At 45.3% G+C, this 12,883-nt stretch overlaps 1 protein-coding gene across 2 annotated transcripts in view; it reads right to left on the bottom strand.

Annotated features, from left to right (window-relative positions):
- Nucleotides 1–12,883, bottom strand: part of ATP9A (ATPase phospholipid transporting 9A (putative)) — a 54,190-nt gene that overhangs the window by 8,107 nt on the left and 33,200 nt on the right. For both annotated transcript variants that reach the window (XM_021416255.1, XM_021416256.1), the window contains exons 16-25: nucleotides 9,552–9,644; nucleotides 8,634–8,717; nucleotides 7,801–7,971; nucleotides 5,635–5,733; nucleotides 5,290–5,379; nucleotides 5,051–5,195; nucleotides 4,209–4,273; nucleotides 3,296–3,451; nucleotides 1,843–1,907; nucleotides 889–997 (exon numbers count right to left, since the gene is read on the bottom strand). In XM_021416255.1, the coding sequence (XP_021271930.1) occupies nucleotides 889–997; nucleotides 1,843–1,907; nucleotides 3,296–3,451; nucleotides 4,209–4,273; nucleotides 5,051–5,195; nucleotides 5,290–5,379; nucleotides 5,635–5,733; nucleotides 7,801–7,971; nucleotides 8,634–8,717; nucleotides 9,552–9,644 (1,077 nt within the window). The remainder of the gene's footprint in view (nucleotides 1–888; nucleotides 998–1,842; nucleotides 1,908–3,295; nucleotides 3,452–4,208; nucleotides 4,274–5,050; nucleotides 5,196–5,289; nucleotides 5,380–5,634; nucleotides 5,734–7,800; nucleotides 7,972–8,633; nucleotides 8,718–9,551; nucleotides 9,645–12,883) is intronic.

The raw sequence follows: 12,883 nt of genomic DNA, 5'->3' as shown, positions 1-12,883 counted from the left end.
CAAATAGGTTTTAAAAAAACCTTCTCCAGCCAACATAGCCATACCAGTACAAAAAACCCCTATGTTTAGACCAGGCCCAAGGATGGATGGAGAATTAGTGGTTTATGACATCAGAGACAACATACAAGTGAAACCAGATGGAGACTTATTCAGGCTGCTGGAAAAACAGGCTTTGTTTCTAAGGGTATCTGTTTAACAGAAATCCTTGGGGGAAACGATCTGTTGAAGACTCAGTCCATCCTTTCCTTCAGTTAAGAAAGATGTTCCCAGCCCGCATACCCAGCTATTCAAAAAATTTTCCAGAAAAGAAAAAAAGGGAACCAAGGACAAGATTTACCTTTCAGATATATCTATGCTAAGTATCAGATAAATTTTCTTTCATCTAGGGAGAAAGACCTCTGTCTTGAATGCTCAAGCAACAACAAAACACACAGCAACCAAACTTCTAGGTCCCTTTTGATGGTCCTGAAGGCAAATTCCAAGAAACTGTGTGATAACCTCCTCCTTTCACCAAATTAGCTGATCCTGTACTCCCACCCACTATCCCTGTTGCTGGCTTCAGGAGAGTGCAGATTCCATGGCAATTTCCCTCCCGTTTATTTTGAAAAAAAATCATATGTTGTGTATTTCAAATTTCCCACAGAATGCAACTATTATTTCCTGTCAGTTTTCAATAAATTGTGTTTCATATAGCACTCAATAGCAAACTGTACAGAAATCTGGCTGTATCTGTTAATTCAAACTTCCCTTTAAAACAATTTTGCTTGGAAATGCATGATGTCCAATGATGAGTTCCACATCTACTTTTGAGATAAAACATTTAGAGAGTTTCTAATCAAAGTAGGGTTTTGCCCTAAATCAAAACAGACAACCAAAAGTCTCTCATACCTTAAGAAGATCTTTGTAGAGTTCTGGGTACAACATCGCAACTTCAGACTTAACATCCTTGTCCAGGACCAGGGAAAATACTGGAAACATGGTGTAAATTGTGGAGTACCTGAGAAGAAGGAAGGCTGATAAATAATCTAAATTCCAGATAAACAAACAGAAACACTAACCTTCAGAACAGAAATACAGTACTCTCCAAGTACTAATGTACGTACTATAAAACTTGCAAATGGAGCAGACTAAAGTTTTGCACATAGGAAAAACCTGTAGGATTTGCTTTTTGAATAGCTTTTGATTAGAAACATTCATAGGCAGATGATTGATTCAAGTACTGCAAATTTATAGGTTTATTAATGAAGCCAAGGACAGACCTGTCCCCACCCTAAATTCCACTCTACAGTTCAGGCCGGGTTCTGTTTGCTCCAGAAGGGAGTGGGGATGAATCTGCTGAGTTGTTTTTGTTTTGTTTTTTTAAATCATGAACTCGATAGCCTATAAAGTAACGGGACCGCAAGTGCAACACCAGTGTATTTTACTGGTATCTCTCAGCTTACTGCATCGGCTGATTCCACCCGCTGAAGATTTTGAGTTGTGCCCCCAGCTGGCACTGCTGGGAGCTGGGTGCTGGCTCTCCTTGCTGCACAGGCACCAGACCACAGTGACTGCCCCTCTGCTTTCCACCAGGAGTTCCTCCTGGAACTAGGATTGCTGTTACTGTCTGATATTCTGAATGTGACACTCTCCTTCTAGAAAGGCTTCTAGGAAAGTGTCTGCACTGTGTTGGTGTCTTTGCTCAGCTCAGAGGAGCAGAGAGAGAGGGGAATGGATCACACCTTTCCAAAGCAGCAATGTGAAATATGTAGAACGGAGATGTGTACGCCTTGCATATTAATTAACCCAAATCCATTACTATGCATGTGTTTTCCACACTATTAATAAAACGTGAGCTCTCACCCAATGATGAGAAAGCCTTGGTAGAGAGGGACTGAAGCAAAGTAAAATACTGAGGAGAAAACAGCCTAGAAAAGAAAAGAAATAAGCTTTTCAGGCATTAAGTACTGCAGTTGGGGTAACAGCTTACAAATATACTCTGTTCAAACTGAAAAATAATTGGAGTAGGCTCTCCAAATTCCTGAAACAAAGAAGAACGTAATATCAACCCTTTCTATTCCCACAAACCTGGGATGAAATCTATGTTTAACAGCAAACACTGGAGAGCTGGCTTGGAAAACGTTTTGTAATGCAGTTCCTCATAAGAGAACACAAAGAGTTTCCTCCAGAGCCCGCTGCTCTGATCTCAGCTGTCCTGATGCTGCAGAGGACAGGCGTGTACTTCCTCATGCCTCACTCCCTGGATGATGCCTTGACAGTGTAAAAAGAATTAACACTCACTCACACAAGCTGCAAACTCCAATGAGTTTAAGACTAATTTTTTGTCTGTTAAGGAAATTATAGGTTTGTTTCCTGATTATTTAAGTTTTGGATGCATTACTGCTGCAGAAGAAACTTCACTGTCCTCTTGAGTTTCAATCTCTCGTTTCCACTTATCCCTCTCCAACATATTTATTCTAAAAAGGAGGGAGGGGAGAATGAGCCTTCTCAAGAAGCTCAAGTATTTTACTACAAAGTTGTAGTTCTCTTGAGGAATGCGTTTGCACTCTGTGAGGCAGGAACACAAGCCCCAGAGAGCAGCGTCTGTCCAACTGTAACTCCTCTCATGTCACCGCAGCTAAGAACGCAGTGTGGCTCACGAACCCTGACAGCCTTCCAGCTCTCCCTGCCAACTGGCAATTGCCTTTTGCTTACACTGGGGCTCTGCACACGCGAGCAGAGTCAATTCTGTGACTACTAGATCTGTTTCTGAGGTTCTCTTTGAAACAGAGCAGAACTGCCCGCCAGCAATTGCTGCAGCAATGCCGAGCCCTCAGGAAGGTCAGCAGCGCTTCGCAGCCCCCAGGGCACTGCTCCTCACCACACCAGACAGAGCCTTGGGGAACCTCGATGGGTCTGAGCCAGGCCCCGTCAGCCAGATGCTTACCTTGGTCCCACTATTTGAAGTCCTTACCTAAAACACATCTGGAAATTAGTGCACTTACTCAGCAGAGGCCTTAAGAGTACTGTCCTCCCTTAGATCTTCAGTACTTCATAGCATTCCTAAACAACCACGCCATACTGAAACACTGCAGTGTTTCCCAAGGCAAAATACTGTTTGTCCAGTTTTGGAAAACTTGCTGAGGTTTGTCCAATAACAAGATATTGCATGGTTTCATAACAAAGAAACAGTCTCCAACCCATGAAAATTTTCATAAGAAATAGTGGCATTCAAGCTGAAAAGCAGAACCTTTGCTTTTTTTGACTTTTTTTTCCCCACCTCTTCAATGGAAAAGCCCACACGACATTACCTCACCTGCATGGTACTGATGCACAGGCTCCTGTGGATTACAAACTGACTGAGAGCCGCAGACCGTTTGTAGCTGTTCCTCCCGTGCACCATTAGTAAACGACCCAGATGTTTAAACTGAGTGATAGAGAAATCCGCCGCGAGCGATGCTTGTTTGCCTTCCTGCGCACAACAGCAAGCAAAAGCATAGTCAGATCACTTCATTATTGGAAACAAAGAAATATATCACTGCTACTAAGTTATCACGACAGAATTTCCATGAAAACGTGCAATATGTTAGGTGGGGAAGAGTATTACCTCAGCATTTCTGCCTTCCACCACAGCCTTTAAGCAAAGAGCACAAATATGAAAAGAATTCCCATTTGAACCCTGGCCTCCAACTCCAAGCAACCCCCTAGATTATGATTCAAAATACGCATGTTAACATGACACTCATTTTGTACCAAGTCAGTTCTGAACACAAATGTTCAGTCTCAGCAGTTCACTCAACGCCAGCGTTCTGGCACGCTGCAAGCAGAGTCCTTACCACCACCAAATCCAGCCCTTGCACTTGGAACAACGCCATATGCAGGAACTAGAGCTCTAACTTGAGGCTTTCTAAAATAATAAAACTCATTTTACTTGCATCTGTAGAGTGTATACTATTAAAGCAATCATAACCCCAGCGTTTGGAGCACCTACATGTGATTAAAAATCCCAAAATTAACATGGTGGTCCAAGCTCAGGGAATCTCCCAGTAATCAAATAAGAAACTTCAACTCGGCTAAAACTGCTTGTGACTTCATTACTGGTTGACTGATTATTCCTGGGGAAGCTTCTCACTTTCTTGCACCAGTTTCTGAGGGTCCATTTAAGAGCTACTTGCTAACAAGTTTCTGAATTGCTGCAGGAGGTCTTACCAAGCAGAGGATAATCTCACCTTTCCTTCAACTCCGACTCCGCAGTCAGCCTCCTGAATCATGCTCACATCATTCCCTCCGTCACCTGCAGGTCACAGCATGGATTCATTACATTGGTAGTTAAGCAACAAAAACAACTTTCAGCCTTATCTAAGGTGTCTGGACCAGGCTGCAATACCAGAAGAAATACTGAACTCTATTCACAAAAGCAGGATTTTAAATAGAAATTGAGGATTTTTATTCTTTCAGAAAATTGCCATTTGTTTTTTTATAGACCTACGTGAATTCGAGGTCAGTGATGAGTTAGCCTGCCTGGCAGGTGTACCACCTCACCTGCAGTGCTGACAAAAAGCTCCCATTAACAATAGTGCTGCATCTGATGACGTTCAAACTCTGCTGTGTGAAGGTACCACCCCAAACACCTGTGCATTTCCAGATGCAAATCTTCATTTTACCAATCATCCCCCCCACATACAAATAAAAAGTTCCTTATCTCAGCATTTCCAGGGTTATGGGATGACACCATGTACATGTACACGGTCACTCATCCCTGGCTGGAATGGTCGCAGGAATAAAGGATCTCTTACTGCACACATACACAGCCAAAACACACTTCTTTCTGACTTCAATCTCCGCCTGCTTGTAGCCTGAAGCTGTCAGAAGTCAGACTTGTAAAGAAACCCAATGGTTTTTAAGGAAGTCCAACCCACTTAAAACACTTTTCAGTCTTTCCATACCAGCCACAGCTACAGATGTCCCCACAGACACTAAACCACAGACTCTTCACCTAAGAGATGAACAAGAGTTTGAGGATACTAGAAGGAAGGCAAAACTGCTTTTCTGGTTCCTGCCAGGCCCTTACCCACAGCACAGGTGAGCTTGCCAGTCCTTTCCTGCAGCAAACGCACGATCTGGGCTTTCTGCGTTGGAGCGCATCTGCAGCACACGACGGCAGGGCACTGGCAAGCCAGCTCCATGAACTCATACTCATAGTATTTCAGACACACCTAATTTACAGAGATCAGAAGCATCACTGACGTTTGTTCTATGAACACTTCTCTACAGAAGCACTGGGGCAGCCCGGGGCAGCAGGCCGCGTACCTCCAGCGAGTCGCCAGAGATGACCAGCGCGCAGTCGTGCTTCCGGCGGAAGGCGTTCAGCTCCAGGTGGGCCTCCCCGCGGTTCGTCACCTGCAGGGAAACACGGCCGTGAGGGAGGGGATGCTCTGCTGGGGGAGGGCAATGGGACAAGCAAGTCTCAAAGGGAGCAAAAGCAACAGGGACAGGCAGCATGCTGAGAAACGAGGCGGGAGAGAACGCCGGGCTAAAAGAACATAAATCATCTAGGTCTGCTGCTGGAACAGAGCTGCGACCTCAGCATCCTCCCCTGTCCCAGAATTTGGTGTCCTAAATAGGTCCTGAGAGAGGTACAGGGGTGTTACTCACTAGTCTGAATATATGGATGTCCTGTGTGCGCGTCACCAAATGCGCGTTCTTCGCTGTACACGTGGCCGTCTCCAGCTTATCCCCTGTCAGCATCCACACCTAAAATCCAAGGATTCACTGTGTTAAGCACAGAACTCCAGAGCCACGTCTGCAGGGCATCTAGAAGTACCACCTGCCAGCTCAGGCACATAAAAGGACTGTTAGCATATACATACACATACTTTCTAAAAAAAGCCCTATTTTAATATGCACAAGAACTGATTAAAATAAAGATTTTAAAGAGACCAAAACACAAAAGAGGTTGCAAACTATATATAACATTGTTCCACATGCAATTTTTCAAGGTTCTGCCAATATAACGCACAAAGTGCAAGCTGAAGAACGTGAACACGTGTGTTAACATGTCCCACTCCAGCTATTGCTTATGTGCTGAAATAAGCAGGCCCTTCTGCAGAAATATCCCTCACGGCCCTGCCTGCAACGTGGATGATGCAACTGGGGTTAGCTCACTGCTGATGTGTGCATCTGGAACAGACTGAGTTGGTTTCGTGTTAAGGTTTTTTGTTGTTGTTGTATTTTTTTTTTTAAATATTTTTTATTTTACATATGTATAAAGATACACACGCTGCTCCTTTTATTTTGTGCTGGCAAGGGGGGGACATTAGAAAGCAATGTCAGCAGCCATACTCAGCAGCAATGCTCTGCTACAATCCGGCAGAGAACTCCCTCCATACTGTACACATGTCAGTTTGTTGGTTGTTTTTCCTTTGTTTTTTTTGTTGCCTTTTTTTTTTTTTTTTTTTTGCACGGCTGTTTTTACACTTTCAAGGCAATACCCAAGAATATTTAATCTTAAAGAAAAAAAAAAAAAGAAAAAGACATGCACAAAGACTCACTTAGTTGCTTAACAGTCTTAGCTTGGGAAATGATTTGATCCTAGCAGAATGGTCCGTGTGATTAATTAATTATCACACTGCCTCCAGCTGTGATTTACTTCCTGTGTGCCGTGTCCTAATGAACCCCCCCAGCAGTGGCTGGACGCACAGCGTGCCCCGTGCAACCCTCGCACACCTCGCACCCCAAGCCATGCACGGCGCTGCTCAGCAGTTTTGGCTTTTTCCTGCGTGCCCAGCGAGCGGCTCGAGGTCCTGCTGTTCACGGAGGCGGCTCCAAACTGAAAGCACTTCTGGGAGATGTTCCTAAGCCAGGAATTCCACTGCCAAACTACATCCCAAGCACAGCCCTGCTGCTGGATTTACAGCACAGCTCAAGGTTTTGCTCACTTTGATACTGAAAAGCAGAGAAGCCACAAGCAGAATCTTTAACTTACTTCGCTTGCTCAAATCTGAATGGTTAGTGCATGTTTTACCCCTTTTGTGAGCCTAGGACCTGAATGACAAGTTCTCCGGGAGGAAAACTAAGCAGGAATCCTCCACCAGCGGGCACAGCTGGGGCCGTTAGTGCCCGCATCAGACGCAGGAGCCCAAAAAGCCAAGAACGTCTCCAGCCCCTCATTCTCTTGGCTCAGGCTCCCTCTAGTGGCTACTGCGCTGCACTGACACCCACGGGCCAGCACCGGCCCACACCCGAACCGGCTGTTCCACGCAACTGCAAAAGTCTCCTTCAGCGACTCCCTGCCGAGGCACCCGGTTTTCCTGCAGAAGGATCCAGGGCAGGCTGGGGAAAGAAGAGTACGGACCACCACACAGCCATAAAATATCCCAAGTTGGAAGGGACCCACATGGATCACGGAGGGCAGCTCCCAGCTTCAGACAGGAGCACCCAAATCCAAACCCTACATCAGAGCGCTGCCCAAACACTCCCTGAGAGCAGCTCAGGGCTGTGCCCACTGCCCTGGGGAGCTGGGCCATGCCCACCGCCCTCTGGGGCAGAGCCTTTTCCTGACACCCAAGCTGACGCAGTTCCACGCCGTTCATAGCATCACAGAACATACTTTCTCCTGTTCAGTTAACATTTAAGACTTCCAGCATGTTCTGTACCTAAAGTCGTGTACAAATACATCAGCCAGCCTCACCGGTCTGGCTCACAAAGGGCACCCACTCAAACATTTACTTCAGCAGGCCCCAAACTTTTCCCATTTTCTGCCTGCAGGACAGCAGACTCCAGAGGGGCCAGGTGCTCGTGCCAGGGCTGGGTTGGGCAGACCTTAATGCCAGCGTTCCTCAGCGTCTCCAGAGTGGGCCGCACATCCGCCTGCAGCTGGTCCTCCACGCCGGTGAGACACAGCAGCTCCATCTCCATCTCCAGGCTCTCGATGACCGTGGCCACCTTCAGCGAGCGGTCGTGCACACTGAGCTTCGCCTGGACGTACCGTGCCTGAGGACAGAGCAGCCATAGCCACGCTCACTCTAACAGCTAGCTCAAATTTTTGTGCAACATAGGGCTAGCCAGCATGACCCCCAAAGCTATCTGTTAGCTGTCATTCAGAGACGCTACCTGTAACGGCCCTCTAGCACGAGGTGCTGTTACAGAACGGGCTGAAAAGCGTTTCAGGTATTCTGTGTCCTTGTCCTGGCACATGTAGAAAAGCCTGGGAATGACCCCCTAGCAGCTCAGGGCCCAGCCATGGCTGTGGTGACTGACACATCCCCAAATGAAACCTTTCCACCACCTCATCTCTGCGTTTGTAGCTTTCCCGAACGTCAAAATGCAACAACACAAATTAAGGCCAATACATTGCCCCAAGCAAACACTACTTTTGCCTAACAAATAATGGATATTTGCAGAACGTATCACTGCAGAGGATTATAAAGCAGGAATCAGGAATGGTTCTGGAATTCCTGGATGGGATCCAGTTTCCTACATATCACTTTTAAAGTCACTTTGATTAAAAGAACAGCAAGATGCTGAAAAATGGCAATTCTAGCAGAAGGAGCAGGGAGATGAGAGGCGGCATTATCATGAAAGGTCTGTGAGAGTCATTTCTGTGATTATTTGTTTAAAAAAAGAAAAAGAAACAGAAAAAACAAGTAACTTACTTCAAAGTCTTGATACTGCTCTTCGGTGAGAGATTTCTTGGCTACAACGAGAACCCTCAGGCCTTCCCTAGCCATGTTACCACACTGGAAAGAAGAATCACATTGTAAACCATAAACTGCATCTCAAGTAAAATGATTTATGCACAGCATTTCAGAGATTGCAATGCAAGATAGCAGGTTAAGAAAATAACCGTCCCATTTGAGCAACCCCAGTGAGTCTATAACATCTGATAAAGTGCACGATAAACTCAAAAGGAAAAAAAAAGAGATCTGCAATGGTTTGTAATCTATCCCAGTGATCAGAAACAAAACTGTCCCCTCTGCCATATCACTGCAGCAAAAACAGCCCCATTGATTTCGTTTGCTATGCCACTAAGAACACAGAGCTTTGATTTGATGACATGGAATCTTTGGCCATAAACTCAATAAAATAAGGCCATGCATTATTTCTGTGAACACTGAGGTGTGGGGCTGGAGAGAACCAGTAACCGAAGCCACTGCTACAAACTGTGTGTCAACATTACTGCAGTCTGACAAACGCATCCCAGCACAAAGCTGCCAAATGGAGTTTTGAAACTAGATTTTTCAGTCTAAAATAAATCCAGACATAGAATCAAGCTCGTGACAGATCTGGTGACCTTGAATGGCAATCAGTTTTGAGCAACATCCATTTTATTTACGGAAATTACTCTGCACTAAGTATGCTGAGCTTACCACCTGACTTCCTTGTTAGTGCACATATGTTTGGGCGAAGACTAACCCACTGAATTGCCAACATGCATGATCTTTTGGCCTGCAGGTATTTTAGGACTTGTTCCCTTCATGGCACAATGACAAAGAAGCTTTGCCAGGTGTTGCCCTGATAGGAGAAAAGCACTTACACAAGGGACTCCCACACTAAGAGAGACTGCCCCGTACCTCCTCTTCCAGCCAGTCGTTGTACTGCACGATCCCAGCCATCACCACGTCGGCTCCCTTCATGTAGAAGGTGATCTCTCCTGTTGATTCATCCTGAAGAAGCAGAAGAGTCAAAGCTGGGGCAATATTAGCACACTTAGAGTGGGCTCAGCAAGGTAAGCAAGGAGTTTTTCACAGAATCACAGAATCGCAGGGGTTGGGAGAGGATCTCAAGAGATCATTGAGTCCAACCCCACTGCTAAGGCAGTTCCCTACAACAGATCGCACAGGTGGGGTCCAGACAGGTCTTGAATATCTCCATAGAAGGAGACTCCCCCACCTCTCTGGGCAACCTGTTCTACTGCTTTGTCACCCTTACCGTAAAGAAGTTCTTCCGCATGTTAGCACGGAACTTCCTACATTCAAGTTTTAGGCCATTGCTCCTTGTCCTATTGCTACTCACCACTGAGAAGAGTCTGGCCTCATCCAGTTGCCTCCCACCTCCCTTTAGATATTTATAAACATTTATCAGATCCTCTTCATACTTTGTTTCCCCAGGCTGAACAGTCCCAGGTTACTCAGCCTTTAATCATAAGGGAGATGCTCCAGGCCCTTCACCATCTTTATGGCCCTCCGCTGGCCTCCTTCCAGGAGATCCCTGTCTTTCTTGAACTGGAGAGCCCAGAACCAAACACAGTATTCTAAATGTGGCCTCAGCAGGGCAGAGAAGAGGGGGAGATCACTCTTTTTAATGCCCTGCAGAATACCATTGGTCTTCTTGGCCACACGGGCACCCTGCCGGCTCATGGCCAGCTTGTCATCCATCAGAACACCCAGGTCCTTCTCCACAGAGCTCAACACAACAGACACAAAAGTATCTTCAGCACCGTGTCAGGCTGAAAGCCCACCTGGCCCAGCATCTTGTCTCAGGGCCAGAAGGAGATGCTACTCAATTGCAATTCAGTTACTTGCAGCAGGAATTCAGACAAGTACGATCAGCTTCTTAATCAGCAACATGTGATCCTGACAGCATGTGCCCTCACCCTGAAAACCTGCTTCATACTTACTGAAACAATAAAACAGATGCACAAAGCTCAACAGACTGAAAGTCACTCTCATCTGCTGCCCGTTACATTATACAGCACAGGCATAATTAAAGTTTATGCTTGCTGCAGAAAGGTTAGATTGCTGCCTGCCTTATCTGATACAAGTAATTTGTAGGCTGCAAGCAAAGCATATTTACATTACCACAAATTAAAAAATCCCTTCTAACCAGGCAGGTACCTAAGGAGGTCACAGCTATCAGTATTACAAGCTAATGGAAACTCTGGCAATTTCCTCAAAGGAGACAAAACAACGAGTAAGGAACAAACCACTCCATCAACGAAGAAAGCCACCAGGGATAGGAAGAAAATAAACTTCAGACACAAAAACAAAAAGCCCAGGAAGGTCTGGAAATAGACGGTCATGAACAAAGGAGGAGAAATACTTTATGTAAAAAAAGGAAATGAAAGAAAAGCACAATAAATGCTGTTTCATTTTTGCACTATATAATATGGGTATCAATTTGTTCTGCCATTACTGAAAGTGGTGGCGATGGCTCTCCCACACAGAGTGCAAGTCAGGAGGTAAAGGCCTGATGTCCTGTGGCACCCATCAAACAAGGTTTACTTCCACAGCAAGAAAAAGCAGCACTTGATGCTGATTCTAAAAATCCAAATATATAAGTGATATTCATTTGGATAAAATCCAAAAATATAAGAAAAAATATAAGTGTCTTGGCTGAGAAAATTAAGTGGCCAAGGATAACGAAGATCCTTTACTGAGCATTTTAACCAAGCTCAAAGATCTTCACAAGTACAATTCTTACCATTAAGCTTAAGAATTTTTTTCAAAGCCCTGAAACATTCAGCCTTCACGTACTGACAGCCACACATTCCACCTCTCCAAAGCAAAATGAGTGCAACTACCAAAACAACCAGAACCTACTTCAATAAAGCATAACGCGCTTTTGTCAGAGGTAAGGTAAGGGTGTATCTATGAAATTATTTGATTTAGAAATGTCTAACAACATCTCTGTAGGAAACTGCATAAGGACTCCACTTCCCGTGCTGCAGAACTGGCTAAGATAGTTGAGAGGTTTTGTCCAATATAAATACTGTATCAGCTATCTCCTTGCATTAGTCATTTCCTCTCAGCAAGTTCAGTAGGAGGTTAGTGCGTTCTCATATTATGGTAAGATCGCGCTATAAATCCACACAGAGATTTGCCAGTTACATTGTTTTGGAGAAGCATCTTTTTCCACCGTGGTCTGATTCTGGCCGCAGTTCAAAGGCTTCTCTCAATTCCAGATATGACAATAGCACTATCTTTGCTCTGCAACAGAGATCATTCCACATGGGTAAGGGGAAAAAAGCAAAGAGAAAGAAGAATGGAAAATGTTGTGGTCAAACAAACAGGCCTCCTTTCAAGAAGATAAGTAAGTAAATAGCACTGCTAAGAGCTGCTGCTTTGCTAAAACAGGGCTTCTTAGAACTGAAATAATCAGCTACAGAAATGACAGTTGATCACACGTAACAAACAGATCTTGCAAAAATATCCCAAGCCAGGCAACATCTGCTGCTTGTTTTCAGAATCAACTACTGCTTTATTTACTAAGAGCTGTGTGTTGGAGGAGATCTGTTTACGAGAGCCAGAGAGGACGGGACCAGCAGGGGAGGCGGGGTCCTGCAAGGATTCTGTGCCATTGCTCAGCGCCGTGCATGAATCACTTGCTGAAATCCCAGACCCAGGTTATGCAGGAAGCCTGGCAAGGCAACCACAATGGCTCCTGCTAGCTGGAAAAATGGCAGTTTCTAAGAATGGGCAATATCTGTATGGCTGAACAGAAAATATCACCACCTGAATCCTGCTTGCTGCGGTTCTGAGTGCAGTTTTGTACTACAGCTGCTCTCTTCCCTCTCCCGGCACACTGCCTCTGTTGTCTCCTCAGCACTTCATGCTGCTTTCCCTTTTCTCCGGCCTTCAGACACGCAGCACAGCTGCAGAAGATCTACTGAACAGGTAACCACCTTGCAAGTCACGGACCAAAACCAACATGACTGCCTACACATGCATACATGGATGCTCAATAATTTTACTTGTCAGTTACCATTTAACTACTCTTAATGCAAACACAAATCCTGCTCTAAGACAGCATTTTGGAGTACACGGGAACGAAGCGAGGTAACACACAGGCAGTCAACATCTGCTCCTCAAACCCTGGTTCTGCATGGGGTGCAGAGGGGGCTGCTCCTAGCAGCACAGCAGTAGCTCACCAGCTGCAAAACGAAGACACTCACTGAACAGGCACA

This window comes from Numida meleagris, chromosome 19 (genome assembly GCF_002078875.1).
Source record: "Numida meleagris isolate 19003 breed g44 Domestic line chromosome 19, NumMel1.0, whole genome shotgun sequence".
NCBI lineage: Eukaryota > Metazoa > Chordata > Aves > Galliformes > Numididae > Numida > Numida meleagris.
This window is presented reverse-complemented; position numbering and strand designations above follow the sequence as displayed.